This window comes from Ammospiza nelsoni, chromosome 7, assembly GCF_027579445.1.
Source record: "Ammospiza nelsoni isolate bAmmNel1 chromosome 7, bAmmNel1.pri, whole genome shotgun sequence".
Classification (NCBI taxonomy): domain Eukaryota; kingdom Metazoa; phylum Chordata; class Aves; order Passeriformes; family Passerellidae; genus Ammospiza; species Ammospiza nelsoni.
Window position 1 is genome coordinate 33,510,335 of NC_080639.1, and position 21,794 is coordinate 33,532,128.

At 38.6% G+C, this 21,794-nt stretch overlaps 1 protein-coding gene across 1 annotated transcript in view; it reads right to left on the bottom strand.

Annotated features, from left to right (window-relative positions):
- Positions 1-748: 748 nt before the first annotated feature.
- The window catches only part of ZRANB3 (zinc finger RANBP2-type containing 3), a 39,848-nt gene continuing 18,802 nt past the window's right edge, over positions 749-21,794 (bottom strand). Inside the window, exons 4-21 of the mRNA XM_059475529.1 lie at positions 20,742-20,920; positions 18,097-18,328; positions 16,233-16,318; positions 14,121-14,292; positions 13,583-13,711; positions 12,627-12,746; positions 11,786-11,905; positions 11,111-11,290; positions 10,021-10,173; positions 8,948-9,416; positions 7,827-8,021; positions 7,271-7,353; positions 5,737-5,838; positions 4,760-4,902; positions 3,296-3,427; positions 2,118-2,505; positions 1,576-1,707; positions 749-1,256 (exon numbers count right to left, since the gene is read on the bottom strand). Coding sequence (XP_059331512.1) covers positions 1,158-1,256; positions 1,576-1,707; positions 2,118-2,505; positions 3,296-3,427; positions 4,760-4,902; positions 5,737-5,838; positions 7,271-7,353; positions 7,827-8,021; positions 8,948-9,416; positions 10,021-10,173; positions 11,111-11,290; positions 11,786-11,905; positions 12,627-12,746; positions 13,583-13,711; positions 14,121-14,292; positions 16,233-16,318; positions 18,097-18,328; positions 20,742-20,920 — 3,114 coding nt within the window. The 3' untranslated portion in view covers positions 749-1,157. The remainder of the gene's footprint in view (positions 1,257-1,575; positions 1,708-2,117; positions 2,506-3,295; positions 3,428-4,759; positions 4,903-5,736; positions 5,839-7,270; positions 7,354-7,826; positions 8,022-8,947; positions 9,417-10,020; positions 10,174-11,110; positions 11,291-11,785; positions 11,906-12,626; positions 12,747-13,582; positions 13,712-14,120; positions 14,293-16,232; positions 16,319-18,096; positions 18,329-20,741; positions 20,921-21,794) is intronic.

The window sequence follows — 21,794 nt, forward strand, 5'->3', positions numbered from 1 at the left end:
AGTGGTAAGTAAAATTTTGGTTAAGCTTCTTCCCCAATACTTCTGGTTTCCTCCTCTCTAATGAAATATTACACTGCAGTGTGGCATCTTGTAAAGGCTGCAGAAACTTGAAAATCTCTCATACTTGGTTATCAGGCTATTCCTACCTGGTCATTTAAAGTGTGGGAGAGGTGATTCCTTTATCATATTCAGACACCACAAACATCATCAACACAGCTAAAGGCCTGTTAGTTTGGCTGTAGAAAATAGTGCACTCATGCAACTAACTTGTCTTTAACAGTCTTTGTCTCTGTTCAAGATTTTTCTCAGAAGGATAACTCAGCTTTTAAGTAGCTGTAGTTGAAATTTCAGGCCTGCACTGTGTTGTGCACAGCTCTGCTTTATAAGCTTACAGCTCAGCATTCAGGGGGGAGGAGAGACAGAGCATTAAAAAAATCATCAGGAAAAAGAACTGTATGTATTTAAAGTAACTGTAAAGCAAGCCAGGTAAGCAGTCCAAAATTACCAGTATCTCTGCAATCTCATTAAGGAGAATTTGACTGTAGCATTTCCCAGAAATGACCTTTGATGAGATAAATGCTAATATTAATGTTTCCTATCCTGAGTAACATTTCTATACAAGCTGGTTTAAATAAAACCAGAATTCAACTGACATCAATTCTAAATGCCAAAATCCTGTAAGTCAGGCCCTTGCCAGGAGTTAGCCTTCTGTGGGTGAGCAGCACTAGAGGAAACAAATCACTTGTGGTAGTTTTTGTCATCAGCACTGTATTTTATTCTGTGGTTTTGGTATGTGAGTAACAAAAAGAATTAAAGCTAAGACATCTTCTAGGTCCATGAAGTTCCCAATACAATTGAACCCTGTAATACCACCAGCAGGTTCAACAGAACTTCATTAAATTCTTGAAGTCCTAAGTACCCTGCAAGAGGAAACCATAATGCTCCAAAATGGCATTAAAGTTATACACACAAGTTCAGCTTTAAACCAGGGCCATTAAAAAACATGATGATCAAGTACTAATTTATTTGGTTTAATTCCTTACTTTCTTCTCTCTACCAACAGCATGATATCAGCAATTTCTGTTAAATCAGTGCAAGAGGAAAACACTAACTGTATTGGTTTCACCATTACAATGTACCTGAATGTACTGTGCATTTTACTTCTTCACCAAAAATTTGGTGATATCACAGGCATACTTTGTAGCTAAAGACTTTCTCTTCAGTTGGCTTCTTTCCTTGGCCTGTTTTGCAGTTCTCTGCAAAAGAGAGAGACAGGTTCAGTGAGTATTGATACTTGGAAACATGTCCAGCAGAAAGCATTAGCTCACAGTTAAATTCCAGTCTTGTCTTTGCAGTAGACAGCATGATGAAATGCAAATGTTTATTATTATTTTCCCAAAGCCAGAGGAAAGTGTCATATTGTAATAGTTTAATGCTGCATTTCCAGCTTGGGTGTATGGGAGGGAGAGGCTGTGAGCACTGGGGTTCTGGAGCAGGGCTGAGGAGGAGCCTAAGTGCAGTTTGCCCCTGCTGTTCCCTGTGAGAGGGCCAGCATTCCTGGCTGCACACACTGACCTCCCTGTGGCAGGCTGTGCACAGGGTCTGAAGGTTCTCCAGGGAGCACTGTCCTCCTCCACTGTACACGGGCTGGATGTGATCCGCCTGCCAGAACTGCCCCTCGGCCGGGCTCCTGATCATCTCATTCAGCTGCAGCACAAAAGCACATGCCAGGGGTGAGACACTCCTCAGCTACATGGACATGCTACTGTAGGAACAAAGAAATTCTGAGAAGTAGCTAGCTACAGTCTTCATCAGGATAAAGAAAGCCAGCCTTGCCATTTTTTAGTTACTCCCACTGAACAGGCAACAACTCTAAGTAGTTGGCATGCTTTCAGCCAGCCCTGGCTGTACATGCACCTCCCTACAGAACCAGAGCTCTGATGCCTTTTAGAGATGGTAGAAGACAACAGGATTTAGTTAATTTAATTGTTTTTAAGGACTTGATTTTCTTGTTCTGTTGTTGGTGCTAAGTTACCTTTCTATCTTAAATCCGTAAGAACATTTTTGGCTGTCTCTGAACTCTATACCCAGACCAGCTGAAACCCCAGAACCATCACCTGCCCAAGGGGAAGGTGAGACATCCAAGAGCTCTCCAGAAGCTGCTTCCTCTGGCTCCTGGGTGCATCCCTGACGCTGAGGAAAAGCTCCTGGGCGTTGTTGTGGCAGGCCTGGCACACGCCGTGCTCGATGAGGAACACCCTGGAGCGCAGGTAGGCCTGGCTGGAGCGGATGCAGAAATCCTCCTGGCAGCCGTGGCAGCAGAAGCGCGTGTCCCAGGCCGGGCAGCCGCCAGGGGGCTCGGCTGTCGGCTGCTGGCAGCTCAGGCACAGCGGGGTCCCCTGCTCGTCCAGGGCCTGCAGATACCCTCGGGACAGGGAGGGGCCTCCAGCATCAGTCTGCCCTGCAGGGAGGGCTGAGGGAGCATTCCCAGGTTCTGGAAGCAATCTGATGGCAGAGAACAAAGTACAGCTCTGGAAAAGTGATGTATTCAGCAGCGAGTTCATGGGGGGGGTTTATGCACTTTGTATTTCAATTAGGTATCTTTTATGTTCTGAAAAATCATTTTAGCTGAAATAACACCTTGCTCAGATTGATACCTGCACAGTGCAAATCCTTTACTTGGTTTACATTTCTATTTAAACAAAATTTGGCAATATAACAAGGCAATTTTTCTTCTGCACATCTTACTACACTCAATTATTAGCTGAAATAATGCTGTATTTATAAAGACATGGTGATTTCTATCAGGCATGTACACATACACATCCAGGTTTCTCTTTACAATCTCCATGGCTGGCTATGAATCTCCTACTTAAAGTAGAATACACAGTGCTTGTTTAATAAAGTCTTTTTAAAAGGGCAATTCCTTAGAATTTTCACTTCTTTGTTCCCATTTTTTTAAAATTCTGAGGCAAAATAGGAGCAAATTCGGTGTCCTCAATTTGATGTTGACCTCACAGGAGAGCTGAGCTAACATTCTTTTCTCTAACTGAATCACATAACTATTCTCTTGTTTTATGTTAGTCAGACTCAGTTAATTAGCAGCTCTGTCAGCAGACAACAGATGAAATCTAAATTGTTAGAAGAATAAAACAGAGCTCATTAGCACTACAGCAAGTTTCTTATCTAACTACTGTACTTCAGCAAAGCAGACAGTCATAGCAAATAATTTTACTACCATTAAAAAAAGACGTGGCAAAATAACTTAATTATGCTATTGCATTAATAAACCTACTTTGTGGGTGGTTTAGGAGCAGCACCTTTGTCCAGAGAAGCCCCCATTTCTTTGGAGATGAGGCGAACGCTGCCCCCACTGCTGCTGGCCTTGGAGAGCGAGGCTGCTGCCACATCCTCCCTGGTCACATACCTGAGAGAGTGACAAATCCTGTCAGCACAGGGAGCAACCTCCCCCGAGGAACAGCACTCTGGGCTGCAGCAACATTGGTACAGCACATTCTCTTCACACATTCCTCATTTTCTGGATGAGAAATGAAGAAAGTTTGGCAAAACGTGCTTTATATACTTCCATATTAAATACCTTTTTCTAAAAGTGAATTCTAACCAGTGAATAGGTAACTTGGTTTGTGTATAACAATTAAAAAATGACTGCAGTTTGCCTGCCAGTGAAACCTGAAAGGCATTTTGTTTCAGTTAGGTGATGTCTCAGTGACACTGGATAAGCTCTGGAGGACTCCTTGCTCCATTAGTTAAGTTTGATCTCCCTGCTTTATCTTCCTGTGAAACCCTGTAAAACACAACTGCTCTTAGTTAAAAACTTAAAATTGCTTCACAGAAACCACTATTCAGACAACTGAACATCTGCCAAACCCTACACCCCACCCTACAAGGCTGCTGTAGGTCCTGGTAGGTTTTCTAACACCATTCACAGATTCTTCCTATACTTCATGGAAGGACACAATCAGGCAAGAGGTTAAACACTTATTACCCTCTGCTTCTGATACTACTGGAATTACAAACTATTTATTTATTACATTCTTACCTACCACCAAAATAGAGTCACCCTGAGGAATTTAACAGTAGGGATTGAAGAGAATGAGAAGGTTTTAGATGGTTTGCCTGACATGTTCTCTGCAGAGCAATGACAACAATGAAGCTACAAATGTCTGTCAAGGAAGACCACATGAAAAAAAAGAAAGGGAATCAAAGGTACATTTAGGTTTTAACAAGGATCAAACACCAGCCCTTTTCAGTGACACTCAATATAAAGAGCCACAGTTTTGACAAATGTCATCCACAGAGAACAGAACTGCTTAAAGAAAAAACAAAAACTGGAAAGGGTTTGAGTTGGCTGTGAATTATGAATAAAACATCATCTCACTGATGGCAACTAATGATTTATGTCTGCTTCCAGGTGGGGAGAAACAAGATGCTTTGACCTTACTTTTCTGTTGTGGTCCTGAGGTCGGGGTTTTTCCTTTAAAAACACCTGGCAAATTCCAGATGCTGAAACATGCAGTGCAGCAGAGCCAGAGCAGCTGCTGAATGGGGCACAGAGCTGGGCAGGGAAGGAGACACTTCCAGCAGATTCAGCAACATGCCTGCCTGCCTGTCTGTCACCGTGACAAGCAATCACTGAATGTCCAGTTCACACTTAGCATCATTCCACTGAAGGCCACATTAAATTAATCAAACTTTCTGCAGTAACTAGTAGGAGGAATTAAAACCAAGCCCCACATACCTCTTTGTGCTGCTGCCCACTGACTGCTTTTTAGACAGCTCCTCTGCAGCATGAATGGGACTACAGAATATTTGACCACTTTTTCTGACAATCTTCTGTTTCATTGCTGTTAGATGAGTCCACTCTTTCACAAACCTCAGGATCTGGCAGAGAACATGACAGTCAGCATCAGGACAGGCTTTGCCACAGATTAATGCATTCTAGCCTGGCTGGAAACAGCTCCTACAAGCAGAGATGGTACTTTCAAGTAACTCTTCACACCCCTCATCTGTGGAACCCTTCAGTAGCTGCTTCACACAACAGCTGGTTCAATCTGTCAGGTATCCCCATTACAAATTTAAACTCCAACCTTGCTGGAGAACCTACAGAAAGAATCAGTTTTATTCCTACATGATGGTTTTCTGTTTGAAAAATCAGATTTTAAGTTAAGCAGAAAATATTTCCCCATCCAGTTTAAATCTGGATTTTCTTACTTGAGTACTTGTGTTTGCAGTGTCCTTCTCAAACCCCATTATGAATGGGATCTTTATTCCTAAATTAACTGAATGTCTCTGTGGAGCTGTGCCTGACTGTTTGAAAACTGTTAGCAGACCAAAGGGACAGTGAGAGTGAAGGCCTGCTCAGGCCTGCAGCTCTGATACATCTAGAACATTCTTATTTAGAGTGTGCTCCATTTAATTCTGAACCTTTAAGAAGTTATTTTGTTGACTTATGAAAGTTAGAAACTAATCCTGTAAATGAGAAATGAAATGATGCCTGGTTAATTCCTTCTACTGCAATGTGAACAGGAGGCACAATAATTTGCCAGAGTAACAGACTCCATAATTAATATTCACACCAACATCTGTAAGATTGCTTTGATGAAACTGTGCCTATATCCCAAGGCTTGGCAGTATTCTGCATTTATTTTTGTAAGAGCAAGTAATCTTCTTCTGCATTAAATATTATGTTGCTGTGCCAGTAGAACTTGTTCTTACCAATGCACGATTCTTTTTGTGCTGGAAAGCCTCTGGTAAATCTTCCCAGTTATCCAGCTGTATGTCCAGTGGAATGAAATTATGATGCAGTGGTTCACCATCCTGGACAAACAAACAGCTTTGTTTACAGATGCAATGTAGCACAATGTAGAAAAGTAATCTGTTGCAAGTGAATTCTCCTCCCTTCCTACTAAATTTAGTCCCTCAAGGTCAAATTTTTCCAGAATTAACAATAAGGCACAGACATAACAGCAAAAATGCAAGGAAGATTATTCATATTAATCTACCTAAAAGTAACAAGGCTGAACATTTTAACTTTTAATAGATCTGATTTTTCCTTGCAGATAGTTCAGACACACAAACTGCCTTATATTAAACAGAAATTACAATCCTCTTGACTGAATTCTAAGGGAAATGAATGATTAGAGATAGGAGAATGTCACTTCATTAAAATTTAAAATAAGAATTCTTGAACACTGTTTATCATACTTCTTTTTAATGTCTGAAGAAGTTCTCCACTTAATTTTTAAAGGAATAAGTTGTCCAGTGGGTACATCTAGCCAAGGAACTTACTGATGCCAAGGAACTTATGCACAAGCATTTGACAGGAGAAGCAGAATTCCCTGGGGTCTCACCATTCAGCAGGTTTTGTGCAGTATGTGGCACCATGAATCTCCAATCCCAGCAAAACCCAAACTAGACAATTGTCCAAAACCCACCCCAAATGCATCTTTGTCTGAATACAACATGTGAAGCTAGGCAGCAGCATACACTTTAAGTACATATAAAACATTTTCAGATATAAGAGGACTTTTAGACTCTTTTTGACTTTTCCCAGCTGCATCAGCCTCACAGAAATGTCTTATCTCAAAGGCTTGCCCTCAGTTATCTGTGCTGCTTCAGTGGCACCTGCACACACTGATTCACTCAGTGAATTGGAAGAAATCTTCCCACTGAACTTTCCTATCACTTGAAAGAAGAAATTGGCAAATCCTGACCTCCTCTTGAATAATGACCTGGAAGATTCCCAGCTGCTGGTTTCTGTACCCAATTAATTAATAATAATAGGCTTTATTAAAGAAATTACTAACTTACACATAGCACCAATGCTGAGCTTTCTGAAGATTGGTGGCAATGTTTCATTTACTTAGTGTGTCAGGATTTACTGTCATTTTTTATTTTAATTTTGAATGCTATTCTACGCAAGTTATTTTGTGGTAAGACACTAATAATAAAAAAGGAATTTTAAACAGCTGTCACTGGAATTTCTATTCCAGATGATTTAACATATTAGCCCAATTCTGTAAAACAAGAGAATTGTTGGGATTTATTTATCTAAGGAATTATTGCTTAATTACATTGAGAAAAAGAACTAGAATGATAAACTACCTAATTTTTGAACATTTCAGTTAATACAAAAATGTTAATGCTTTTACAGCAAACACAGCAAAGGAGAGCATACAGAAACATTTCATAGAGCAACATTCTCCTTTGCAATTTTAAATAACAATACCCATGCATATTTCAGTTTTACCTTTGTATAGAGGTGGATTCTGTCAGTATTCCTGCTTGCACAGAACATAAGCCCACCATATACTTGGAATGTGTCTGATTTATCTACAACAGAAAAAATGTTGGCATTAAAGATCTTTATTCATTAATTCTACTCTGACATTAAAAATAATATTTAATATTTATCTAATTCCATAACAACATAAGGTGCAGAGCTCAAGCATCAAGCTCTGAAGGTATTTGTGTATTTTATTTTTCTGTTTCTCCTGGATGACACATCATCTGTTTGCCTGTCTGTCCTGAGTTGCAGTAAAAGCATCCACACTGCCAGCTGCTGGTTTGTCAGTCCTGAAGTCAGTCAGCTCTGGTTTGCTCCAGGAACTGTGTGGAAAGGCTGGGCTTATCCAGCATCCAAATTCAACAAATGGCCCAGGCCAGAATGAGAAAGTCCCATGCTGGTGTTTGTAGTTCAGTGTTTCAGAGGTGCAAGTTTTTGTTTAAAAGACATTTTTCATGCCAGAGGCATTTAAACCAGTTTCACAATGGGATAGAACTGTTCTTTCAGAGACCCACTTTACCTTCTCCACATTCTTTTTCACTTTCTTCCTTTTCAGTGCCAACAGTTTCCTGTTCTCTGATTTCAAGAGATTTCTGGGGCCCCAGTTCCCCCAAATTTCCTCTTCTGCCTTCAGCACTGCCCTCTGCTCTCTCTCCATCTCTCCTGGGCTCCTCTTCCTCAGTCTGGCTCCTGGGAGCTTCACCATTTCTCTCACCTAAAGACAAAGAAGCAAAGCAATGATTTGTGTTACCTGGCAGGCACCTAATACCACACCTGAGACAGGAACTCATCTCTGAAATACAAAGAAATGGCACTGCATTCTCTAATATTATTATGCTGCAACCACTTAGGAAGTTAGAGCTAGCTTTAATGGTAGGAGAACAAACACATGGAACAAAGCTTTTAATTTTTGTAATCCCGAGTGCCCAGATTAATATATATGAAATAAACAATGCAGTTAGCAACTCTATATTATATACAGTTACTGTATACCATAAACACACAAAGTAGTTTCCCAAGGCATTGATTTATAGCTGTGAAACTCAGAAGTTGTCCTTATTTGAACAAGCCCAGAGATTTAAACAAATAAAAAAGGAAGCAAAAAGAACCTTACCAATTGCTTTGCAACTGAAATGACAAATATTGGCATTTATGTATAAAAATGCTTCATTAATTTTCCAGATAGCTTAAATAAATTCAGTAAAACAAATCTACTGTGAGCTGGTGGAGAAAGAGAAGCCATGTTTTCTGGATAATGTCTCTCATGACAAATACACAGTGCTCAGGTTAATAAAACTCCAACACCCCACTGCTTAGTTTTGAAAGGTGAAGAAAAGTATTGCTGTTTAATTGTATTCAGAATAACCATAAACCTCAAGGAAGATGAGAGGGCATTTGCTGCAAACAAAACAAAGGATATAATCTTCCTTATGGAATTTATAACCTGTTAACATTTTATGGGTATTTTTCACTTGTTTCAAGCTAGACTCATGTGAAAGATCCTTGGGGGAAGCAAGATTAAGGAGTATCATATTTTCCTGGACGTCTGTGTAGTCATAGGTTTAAAAAATTGTATTTATTGAGCCTGATCACCACTGAAATGAAAACTGCACCTTTCCCTCTGCAGCACCCCTTACTCACCATCCCTGCTCTGGGGGCAATGGCACATCTCACAGTAAGGCAGCAGAGCATTGTTAGTGTAAGTGCAGGCACTGCAGTGCCAAACTTCATTTAAATCTGTAATTTCACTTGAAGTATTTAAGCCACAAGGACGGAGTTCACTGTTTTCTTCTGGAAACAAAGAAGGCTTTTTTCCATTCAGAGGTGTTTTCTTTTTATTACTGGAGCTGACTGGGGTCGATCCACTTATGCTCTTTGCTCTTTTGGCTTCATGTTCACAAGTATCTTCATCACAAACTGCCTGTACCTCACTTATCCTTGTGGAATCCAGGTTTTCATTGCTCTTCTCTGCACCCTCTTCTTTTGTGCCTGCAGAAGATTCTGAATCATTGTATAACAACTCATCACCAGAAAATCTTTTGCGTTTCTTCTCCGTGGAGGATTTGGGGGAAAAGAAGGAACGGATGTCGTGCTGTCTGTCCTTCTCAAACTGGGGAGAGGAAAGGAATAGGAATCACAGAATCATTTAGGTTGGAAAAGACCTCTAAACCCCACTTGTGACTGCATCAGAAACTGCTAAACAAAAGATATCTTTAACAAAAGATAACTTCAAGAACAAACAGTGAGCAGAAAAAGCAATTCAACATTCCTCTTCTGATTCCAGAAATGTATTTTCAGTATTCTCCTGGAAATTCTGAAATGGCACTACCAGACAACAGATACACAGAACTGATAAGCTGTGTGCTTTTTATGAAGATTTTCATTACACTGTTTTAAATATTATTCCAATTAATTCAGCACAGTTAGCAAAGATGTGATTTGAACAGAAATTACTTGGTCTTATCTGATCATGAGGGTGGCTCAGTCACCTAAACATAACATAAGGACCCATCAGAAGATGTAGATGACATTTATTCCCCATAGAGCACTTTTCCCAACTTCACCTAAGTTTTTAAATGAATTTACATTACTTTTTTCTATTTATTTGATGTTTCTCCATTAGTAATGTCTGAAGTGCACAGAAAGCTAAAGCAAATGGCTGCTACAATTTTTTTAAAATTAAAGGAAACAGAAAAAACAGTTTCAAGTCTTACATGCGTAAATAAAAGTTCATTTTGGGGATCTTCTAGATTTTCATTTGGGGTCCAGGTTTCAGCAAAACTCAAAAACTCCCATTTGTCCTTATCCCCTTCTTCAGCCTGCATTTTCTCTTTCTTGCCATTCAAGGTGCTGCCTGTGACTTTGGCCTGCAGGAACACAATAATGGTAACTGCTGTATTTAGCACACTGCAACCAGTGAAGCTGTACACAAAATTTATTTTATTATAGAAAAGTATTTATTGAAGATAAAAGAGAATATATACACTCTGTACACCCTCTAACAGTCTTAACATGTTTTGCTTGGCATGTGGAGCCAAATACAGGCAGAATTATTTAGTGACAGAACATGTAAGGTAAATTGATGTTGAATTACTGAGCCCCAACTCAGGAGGAGGAGATTCATAATGCACCAGGCAGGATGAGCTTTAAGGACCTTTCCAACCTAAACCATAACAACAATTGGGTGATACTTGTGGAAAATGGCAACCAAAGAAAAGATTAGTGTAATCTTGGATCTACTGAAAAAGAATTATCTGAGAATGCCTTTTCGTCTCAGAAAGGAAGCTTAGTTTAGGCATAACATTCATTCCATTAAAATAAAACAACTCACAACAAATTCTAGCTGTTATGAGTGAGCAGAATGCCTGAATGCCTGAAAATTGTAGACTGAGAAACAACAGCAATGAAGAGCTGGAAGATAAAACAACCATCTCCTGTGGATAGGATCCCTCCCATTCCCCTTGACAAACACTCATTATCTTTGCATCCTGAATGAAGAGCAAAAAGCTAGAAAAGACTAAATCAGAACAAATACAGACACTTTGATGATCAGCAAGTGTGGGTATATCACTGTCTCAGAGAGTGTTCCAGACAAACAAGACTGTTGTGGCACTGGAGTGCAGCCCCAGCCCAGCAAGCTCTGCCTCCTCAGCCCCACAGCACTGTGTACTTCATACAAAGATTCTGCTTATGACACAAAACTGATTAGAGACATTTCATGCTTTTTATACTCTGCCTTGTAAGCCACTGAAGAACACCAGTGTCACTAAAAAATATCTCAGATTGTTTTCCAAGCACACGCACCTTGCGGTTGAGCATGGCCCACATGAAGGTGTCCATGGTTCCCTTGGCAATCAGGAAGTGAATGTTCACTGAGCTGCACTGCCCAATGCGGTGTGCTCTGTCTTCTGCTTGCTTAATGTGGCCTGGATCCCAGTACAATTCAGCAAACACAACGTGAGTGGCAGCAGTGAATGTTAAACCCTAAGCAGAATAAGTAGATGCACTCTTTAAAAAAAAGATACCACACACAAAAGCTGATTATCTTTAGCTTTAACAAGCTACAGGTTGTACAGGACATCTTTGTATGGAAATAAGAGGTGGTCCTCAAGAGAAGATGGGTTTATTTTACTGATTCCTCCTTGTGCCTCAGATTCAAAAAATATTTCAACATTGTGCAAAGACTGCACATTGCTTTTCATTATGGAATAACATCTATTTCTTGTTAATCTAGTGCTTTTAGAGAAATGGAGTTTTTCTAATTATTCAAGAATGAGATACTGCTGCTTATCATCATTTAGCTCAAACAAATTCAATAGAGGCTTAGAACAGTTAACATGATCAGTGCAAAGAAATGAACACAGGGTCTACAAAGGGCAAACTGCACAAACTGCCTTCAGTAAACCACTTCATTACCAATGATTTCAGTAGCTATATTCTTCAAGTGTTTAAGTTCTCATTTTTTCTGCTCTGCCCTACCTGACCAGCTGCCTGAATACTCAAAATAGCAACGCGGGTCTCGGGGTCCTTCTGGAACTGATTGACGAGGTGAATCCTCTCTGCAGAGGGAACACTCCCATCAATGCGGATGTAGCGAGCCTGTGACATCAGAACAGACACTAAATGACATCCTCAGTGCCTGTTTTCAGAGCCAATCCCTCCCTGTCCCCCAGTAAAAACAGGAAAAGGACTGTTCTATTCCTGCTATGGGGATTGGGATACACCGGCACTCTTTGGCCCTTCAACTTAAAATTAACTCTCTCTATATAGAAGTGTAGACTTTGTATTCCCTGTTTCCAAAAGCAGAAGACAGAATGAACATGGGATCTTAAAATGGAATATTTCACAGACTTACCCTGACACCATTTTTTAAAAATTCCAAACAGTTAAAAAGAATAAAAATACAAAATAACAAAGTTAGCCACCATTCCCAAGCAATAGTTAAGAGTCCATGATCAAAATAAAGTGAAAGCTGTTTGCAAGCATTTTAACTGTTTTGAATTAAACATTCAGGTGAGATGATAGTGTGCAGTTAATACCCCTCAAAAATAGACAGAAGCAAACTGAAAAATCTGGAAAACAATTGCCTACAGCATTGATTTAATAGTAGTAATAATAATAATACCAGATACAAATGTGTTTACATAATCCTGGAACACAAAGCAGTTCTTCAGAACCACATGATCCCTTTTAATCCAGTGGCACTGATCTGTACATAAAGTCCTTCCACTGCTGTACTCGTGTGCAGTTCTGCTGAGTTCAAACCCAGCCATTTGTGTAAGTGCAGGTGAATTTGTGTGCACATTTGTGCAGGCTTTACCTTGCTCTCTATCACTGCCTCTGTGCAGGCTTGCAGCATGCTCAGGTGATGGGCAAAGACGAGGAACTTCAGTTTGTCATTGTCAAGCATCATTTTGATGTAGTCCTTGACTGCTCCTGCCTGCAGTGAGTGTTTTCATTAGTGAGACACACAAAAAGTTCAAAAAGACATTTTTTATTTTCATGTCTTTCAATTCCTTGTAACATGAAAAGGTAAATTTCCATATCTTTTGTTATCTATGTAACACTTTATCAAACACTGACATTGCTAAGAATCAAATAATTCAGATTAATTTTGTTTTAAAAAAATATCACAACTTGATGTCTTTGAGAAACCTAACTTACTCCTTCATAGAGCGAAAAAACACACATTTATCCTCAAAAGATCATATAATTACATGGCACTTCTTCCACATTAAGATGTAGATAAACCCCCTTTTAATTCAGACATCATTATCTGATGTTTTAATCCGTATTTGAGAAAAACAAACATATTTCAAACAGACAAGATAATATTTAATCAGAACTTCTGTATCCACACACACAAAGCCATATATCAAAACTGAAAGAATAAATTTGATATGTTCACGATACCATAATCATAAAATATTGCTCTCTTTAAGCATTCATAGAATTCTTTTGTGTCAAATGTAATTTGCAGTATCTTTTGCAAAAGCCATTACAGCAATGATGACAGTTAATAACAAAATTTATCAGTGATCAACAGTTAATGCAATACACATTGCACTGGTCTTCAGATTTCTTTTTTCATTGTAATGGGGTTCTGCCTATTCCATTCTTATTCCATACAGGGAAAAAGAGAGTGTTTCTCCATGTCATGATTATAAAACAAACCAAATAACCTCATCTCGTATTCTGGCCAATAAAACCAATTTTATGAGGTTAAAAACACACACTGGATAATTTAGGGATATTAAGGAAAGACTTGCAGCTCACCTTGGCAATGGCTGTTTCCTTATACATGCGTGTGATCAGACTCATGACTTCAGAAAAGTGGCTTTCAGTGGCATCTGATCTCAGACCTCTCATCAACTTCTCCCACTCTGCAAAAGTGGCATTCAGACTCTAATTGGCAGGAGAGACCAGTGGTTAGACACAGAGTACAGGCATGTTTTAAGTGTGAAATGTTTAGGAATTTTGGAGAACTCTACCAAAATTGGTTAAAAGTATATGTGGGATTCAAAATCTATGGGAAAAGAAGATAGAAAAGAAGATTGTACTAGAATTAGAAAAAAAAAATCATTTTATCAAATGATATATTTATAATTATCAATTATATATTTTTAATTATCAGATTATCAGTATTAGTGTTCTTTGTGTTATATTTTTAAAAACAGTAACAGAGATACTCTGCTTTATACTCACACAATCCTTATAACTACATATAGTACACATGCATACATAGAAATACATATCCATACACAGATATTTCCATTTATTAAAAATTTATTTTTAACAAAAGTGGAAATTTTACCTTTGCTGCAGATTGTGGGAGGTCAAATGGAATACGTTGCCTGACTTTGGGGGGCAGCTGAGTTAGGACATCATTCTTCAGTCTTCTGATCATTATTTCACTTAAAAGTTGATGTAGTTCCTCTAAATTTGAAGCTCCTCTACAATCCCATTGCCTTCTTTTACCAAAAAATCTGGAAATGATAAATCAATACAGAGTGTAAACATGAGATCTTCCAAATTCAATAGAAATCTTCAGTACATAATCAATTTTAAAGCACACCATTGGATATTAAAGTGTGCTTCAACTTCTCAGCAGCCACCACTGCCTGCAGGAGTCACTGCCCATCACCTGCCCACAATCCTCTGTCTGTTCCCACCTTCCCATATTTCACTGTCCACAGGAAACAGAAGGTTCAGGTTTAATTTTGGAACTCCTGTTTCAATGGACTAATGAGAAGAATACACCACCATGAGAATAATCTTTATTATATTACAGACAGGAAAGCCATCATGAAAACTGCAAATATCACCATTAATATTCCTTTTTTACCCTCCCTAAGAATTCCTTCTTAGTTACTGTCAGAGACAGGATTTAAAGCTTAAGCTATCATCTTTAAAAGTTAAATAGAGGAAGAAGGTCTAACATTAGGAAGCTAAAGGCTGAAAAGAGAACAAATTTATTAACTCAATCTTCCTTATTCTTTCTTTGCTTTGTTGTTTAGGAAGTGTTGCAGCAGGAACAACAGCTTTTCTCTGTCAGCATCACCAGGAGACAATAAAATAATGAACATGACAGATTTGGACAAAAGCCCAGGTAGCATTTTCCAGAGCTAGAAGTGTGTGTTAAAAGCATGTAATTTTAATAAAAAGACAAACAAACAGCCACAAACCCCCCCACAATAATTTAGAGATTTTCAAGCCTTATTAACTTTATCAACAGTGTTCTAATTAGCTGAATAGAATCATTTGGGAAAGGGGCTGAGGGAGTCACTTCTGCACTGGTGAAGTGGGAATGGCACAGATGGAGACAGCAACATCTTTTGCTCATATCCCTTCCTTGGTCTATTTATATATCTGTCCTTATAAAGGTTTCCTTCCTCCACCCTCAGCATCAGGGATAAGACAGAAATGGCATGCTAAACCTCACAGAAATAGTTTGGAGTTCATCTTTAAAACAGGTGTCTATGGATACCTAAGGAAAAACCACCCAAATTTTCACAGGAAGTGCTGCATAAAATAATCCTATCAAGTTTATTACCACAGGATGTTTTGTTCAGGCCAAGTCATGAAGAAAAAGTTACTCACTGAAAGCTTGCCAAAGCCTGAACTCGATTTTTATTACATTTATGGTATTCCAAAAATAAGATAATCATCTATGATTGAGTAGCTAACCATGCTGTACCCACGCACACTTGTGGTGTGAAAATTACAGATGCATTCAGTCAAAACACTGTGGAAAAAATAGCATTTCTCCGTCTGAAAATTAGACAGTGATCTTCCATGTTATTTGAAGTTAAATACTGATAAAGTGCATATGATGGAGGGAGGAAAACAAGTTTTATGAAAATGAAACCATGTAATTATTATTGTAAAAATTAAATCTAAATGCTAGCCAATTTAGCTGACAAAAATCTGTTATTCTGGATACATGCAAAGTTGTAGATATGAAATTTTTAGCTGAGACAGTCAGCCTGTGAAATATAGAGACAAGTACTGGACCTTTTTTCCCACCCAAATGTGGTGAGGTCACAAAAAACCTGGATCCCATAATAAAGAAAGATATAAATTATTACATGACCATGAGTTTATGACTGAGAGTCAAAAACTCCAGTTCTGAAGGTAAAACCTCCACAGCTCATACTAACAACAGTAAGTATATAAATAATTTTACTTCACAGAATGCTTCAACTTTATCTCAAACTTTAACAGCATTAATTAATTTATTTAATCAGTGTCATCCTTTTCCCAATGCTTTTTGATGGAGGAGATGGTTGCTGATCCTGGGTTTCAAAGCAAGATAGTGTGATAGAGCAGTAGAGGTGCTACCTACTGATTCTCTCACTTGGCAAGAAAAATCAAAGATGCTTATGTAAATGTAAATAAGAATGTAAATAAGCAAGGGCAGTAATACCTGACACGAGCATCACAGTATTTTTTAGCATATTCATTCCAGGTTCCAAACCTTCTTGGAAACAGTGCCTCAATCTGCATGAAGAGCTGTATAAAAAATAAAACAGCAACAGTGAAAAATTTAAAATTGCCTGTGAATGGAAGACTAATCAGAAATAATCAATACATGGTTCTTGTGCTAAGTTTACATTTAATATTTGCACAAAACCCACACAGCTTGGCCTGCATGCAAAAGAAGTTCCACAGGATACAGGAGGCTTCAGAGGACAGTTGTGGGAAGCCCTGAAAGAACAGAGCACTCAGAGCACTGTAACAGCACTGACAGCCTGGAAAAGATTCCCATTCAACAAGAAAACATGGATGAGATGAAGTTATCCCTTAAATACAGTTTTTATCATTTGCCAGGTACATGGGCTTCTGCAAAGCTTCAGTGCAGGTATTGCATGAGTGGCTGCTTCCTAAAATACATGAAAAACCTACTCAATTCTTAAGTTTTACTTCAAAAAAATGGGCAATATCAATGCAGACCAGAAATTCCACCTTTTTTTTTTTTTTTTCCTGCTGAATAGCAGGAGGCAAATACCAGTTTAGATGACCTTAAGCAGGAGGAATCCTGCTTTACAAGCTGTTACACTGTCAAAGCTCCCTGGCTTCTGAGATAATTTTCTATACATTTAAAGACTTTATACAAAGATTCTGCTTGTGACACAAAACTGATTAAAGACATCTAATGCTTTTTATACTCTGCCTTGTAAGCCAGTGAAGAACATCAGTATCACTAAAAAATATCTCAAGTTGTTTTCCATTTGGTCATGAATTTTGATCCCATTGCTGTGGTCAAGGACAGGTTGCATGGAATTTCCTTTAAAGACCTTTAACAATGATACTGGTCTCAGTATCCATGTACTATATAAAGGCAGAACACTTTCTAACTTCAGTTCTTCATCCAGGGCTGGTTGCAATGTCATTGCACAGGAAATTTTAGTAATTATCCACACCCACAAACATAAATATTCATATTAAATTTTTAGGTAAGTACTCATGATATACCAAGGCCTTTTCCATACCACAAATATCTACCTCAAGTTATAAACTCTTTGAACAAATTAAATTCATAAAGTGTCTTGGCATAAGTTCTATTTACACAGTAAGGAATTCTGAAGTATAAAATATTATTTATATAACTCTTTTAAGCTCCCTGAATTCAAATCAGCTCTTATATTTATTTATATACTTATATACCCATTTTTCCCTTACATTTGAGAAATAAAGGCAGCTGTCTTGGGTTCAGTATAAAACCCAAGAGGGTTTTTGTTACCTCTCTGCTCCTCCCCAGTTCCATAAGCTGAACTTCCTTCAAAGGAAAATTTGTCATTCTGGATGTGCAACAAGCACAGCCTGTATTTTTTTCCATTGAAGTGAACATTAGGAATATCCAACAGACCAGTGACACTAAGGGCTTTCTTTATCAGATGATGAAGTAGAAGATTTATTACAAAATCTTGCACACCAAAGACTCCCCTACCCAGGAGAAACAAGCAGTTCTCTGCTCAGGCTCTTTATTTTTTAGTTTTCATCCAACTATCAGTCTGTTACATGAAAGATTAATTTCTTACAAGAAACACTGTCTCAATTCACCAGTGCCCAAGCTTGAAACAAGTTTGTAAATCAACTCAAACAAAATTGCTTAGGTTTCTTATACTTGTCCTTCCTGATGCAGCCAGTGCAACTTTTGATGTCCTAATGCCTGTAATTGAATATATTCAAGGAAACTACAAAACTGAACATTTATTACTGATACTATCATTGAAAAAAAACCAAACAAAACCAAACCCAAACCAAATAAAACACAACATGTCAAATACCTCTTCAGGTCTTCCTAGAGCAGGAGTTCCAGTAAGGAGAACAGCTCTGAGAGCTTTCTGAACAATTGGCAGTAAAATCTTGCTACGGGTGGCATTTCTGGATTTCATGTAGTGTGACTCATCAATCACAACCACCTTAAACTTCTGCCTGTACAAAGTGTCCACCAAGGTCTGTGCATCAGATGTTAATAGCCCATACCCCAGGATTGTTACTTTGCTCGTTGATATTCCCCTGGAAGAGAAAAGCCACAAGCTTTTTTCGTAAATTTTTATTGTAGGACAATTCATATAGCAGAGAGATTATAAAAAACTAATCTCAGAAGGGATGTGTGTCTCCTTTTGGATTGATTGACATGTGGGCTGTCAGGCTAACAACAACAGCTTTTGGTGTTTAAAACATCTCACACTTCTCAACCACACACATTTCATAACCATTTTCAGAGGACACACATTGCATTTCAAAGGAATTTCATTTATCTGGATGCATTGCTTCACCCTGTCCTCTTTTCCAGGGGCATCCCATTGTAAAAATCCACTTTGTGGACAAAAAGTTACACACAAGCCAAGACCTTAATTAGCACCCAAACAGATGAAGTAATAATGTCTCTGTGCAAGCTTTCTACTGCTCTGGGTACAGAGAGTCCCCTCAGCAGCAGCCTGAGAGGGTTCATCAGACTGTCCCTGAGTATTTGGGCACTGTGAAAGCACAGACTGGGCTGAACCTCAGCACCTGGAAAAACCATTCCTGTCAGAGCTGCTACCCAGCTTTTTTGCTCAAATAGAACAAGAGGAAAACAAAAACATCTGGAAGCAGAGAGTCAACATAACACAGGATGAAAAAATAGTATTTAATTGAAAATGAATTTTTTGTAACAAATTTCAAGATGTATACAGGTCCAAGGCATGAACTGATATTAAAATCACTAGAGAGCACTGTGGCCCTTCAGGTGCAGCACAGGAACTCAAAGCTGTTAGACACACAATCACCAGGATGGGGTCAGAGCTGGTCCACCCATCTGTCAGACACCACTGCCCTGCTGGCATCATTTCTGTTTGGTCTGCAGTACAAGAGATCAAGAAACCAAACAAGCTGAAGTTTCCTTGAGGATTTAAGAGGAAGAAAGTAAATGCAGCTACACATTCCTGCTCCTGGATATGGAAGGGCAGTGGTTTGAGCACTGGCACTGTGGGCACTGCAGACTCTGGCTGTCACTGTACAGATAAATGGAGCAACCAGGAAAGCACAAAACTGCCTTACTCTTTCTGAAGGGGACATTAAAAAAATTACAAATAAACTTATTTATTTTAGTGGAACCAAATTATGCAAGAAACTTCCATTTTCAAATTTGGCCAGAAATTACAAACTGATGCCTAAGTTTATTTTAACCTGTTTTAATCAAGAAGTTAACACTCAAGCAGTAAACTTGGAAGTTTTGAAGAAAAGCAAAGTATTAAACTGAGAGAAATCAAAGTTTAACATATGGAAGCAGAATTTAACAAAATGCTAAACCAAATTTGGCAGCTGTGTTTTTGCATTTTCTTACAAATGCATGAAACACTTTCTAATGTTAAAATATTAATTAGTTCAACAGCAACCTCACTTATAGCTAGGAAACCTCCTGGGAGTTAAATGAGCAGAAACCCAAGTTTTCATCTTTTCTTCTTTTTGAATATAAGTAATAATAGTTAAGGTCTAGGAGTAGTCCTTTTAAAAAATCTTAAAAGGAATAGAATTTCATCTGCCATTTAACTGTCTCATCATTTTGCCTAGTCCACATGTCCCCTTTATGCCAGCACTATAAGCACTGAGTGCCTTTCAGACAAATACCTTTAAAAAGAAAGCTAATTTTAGTTTCCAAATTCCTATGATGAATTTCAATTTTGACTATCAGTAGGAATTACCCTTTGATGAAGCTTTCAAAATGCATTTTCAGTTGGATTTCTGGGGTTACCAGGAAGGTTGCAAGCAGCACATCTTGGCAGTCAAGTCACTCTCTGATATTCCCAGAAAAGATGAAGATCAGTCTCCCTCACACCAAAATTTTAGAACAACATCTAAACATTAGCATAAAGTCAACCAAGTCATTTACAGTAAAGCAGACAAAAACCACCCTTGCAATTCAGGGTAGTAGGAGAGTTATCCTAATAACAGCCAAGCCACAGCCTCTCTGATGAATTCATGCTGTTAAATCTAAAGATAGAAAGCGTAGGGCACGATGACCTTTTCAGTTATTTAGGGATTACTTACTTGAACTTACAAATTTCCTCAGAGTGCTAAATGGAATTCTAACAGTAATTACTTCCTTATTTTGTAATGTACACCAGAAGTTCTCCAAAAATGTTTTACAGAAGCTAATGAATTCATCAGAATTGAGAAATAACTGTGTATGTTCAATTTGAGACACACTGAAGTAATCTAATTTTCAGCAGACAAGCATTTGCTACTTTGCAAAAAGCAGATGCCTCAACTTCAAAGAAAACGAGTAACTACTATAACACAAGAACAGAAAACTGGGAGGAGTGGCTGATAGCCCAGGGGGTGTTTCTGATAGCCCAGGGGGTGTTTCTGATAGCCCAGGGGGTAGCTCTGCTTGAGCAGGGGGTGGTGAGCAAGCCTTTCTAGAGAAGAACAACAAACTACTCACCCAATATCAGTTTTGTTCTGAATGATGCTAATGTCATCTGGAGAGAGCTCTGGAATCCACTTCTCCATCTCATCCACCCAAGGGTATCTCAGAGAGGAAGGCACTACAATTAGGAGAGGCCATTCATGTTTATAGTAATATGAAATGGCAATTGCTTGAATGGTTTTTCCTAGCCCCATCTGGGAAAAGAAAAGAAAAGAACATTAAAACCACAAGTCTCTGCTCAGAAAGCACATTTCATTCAGAAGAGCCCAAAAGATTTTGCAAAGACAGAACCAAATAAAGGAAACCCAGTCAAAGAGCTACTTACATAGCATGTATTCAATTATCACTTTGTTACCACAGATCATCTTTTATGAAACAAGATTTTCCTAGTTAAATGTATTAATACATGTACTATATCTGGTTATCTCATCAAAGTCAGAAGAAGCATTTCCATTAATCTCAAAAGATTTTCAGTTCAGAGTCTTAATAGGAGAGACTAAAGAAATCAAACACTTTAACTTGTGAAGTTACTAAAAACATTTTTAAAAGACTATGCAAGGAAAGAAAACTACAGGATGCCTTCTTACAATAACAACAACTTTGTCCTCAGTTGCATAGGCAAGTGAGGAACACAGACCTGGGAAGAGCTCTGGGTTTGACCCAGTGGGTCAACAAAAAGCAACCACTGCTCTGATTCAGCAGGGCTGATGGTTTGTCCTTGGCCTGCACCACAGATGGGACAGCCCAGAGAGAGGGAGAATTCAGATGGACACACATGGGGAGGATTCAAAAGATCTACATTTAACAGGAAGGTACATGCTTCCTATTGCCAAGGTAGGAATGCTCCCATCTGTGAACAATCATGGCAACAGATGATTTTAAGATTCATAATTTAGGGCTTTGTTTAAAAAATATCACACACTTTCCCCCCCACATCAAAATTTTATCAAAGAATGCAGCTATTTTCTCAAGAGATAATTCCTAACTCCTGTGAAACACCAAAGCAGAGGTGAGCCTTACAATGCTCTGGGCAGGTTTTCCATGCAGTCCAGTGGACATCTGAGTGGA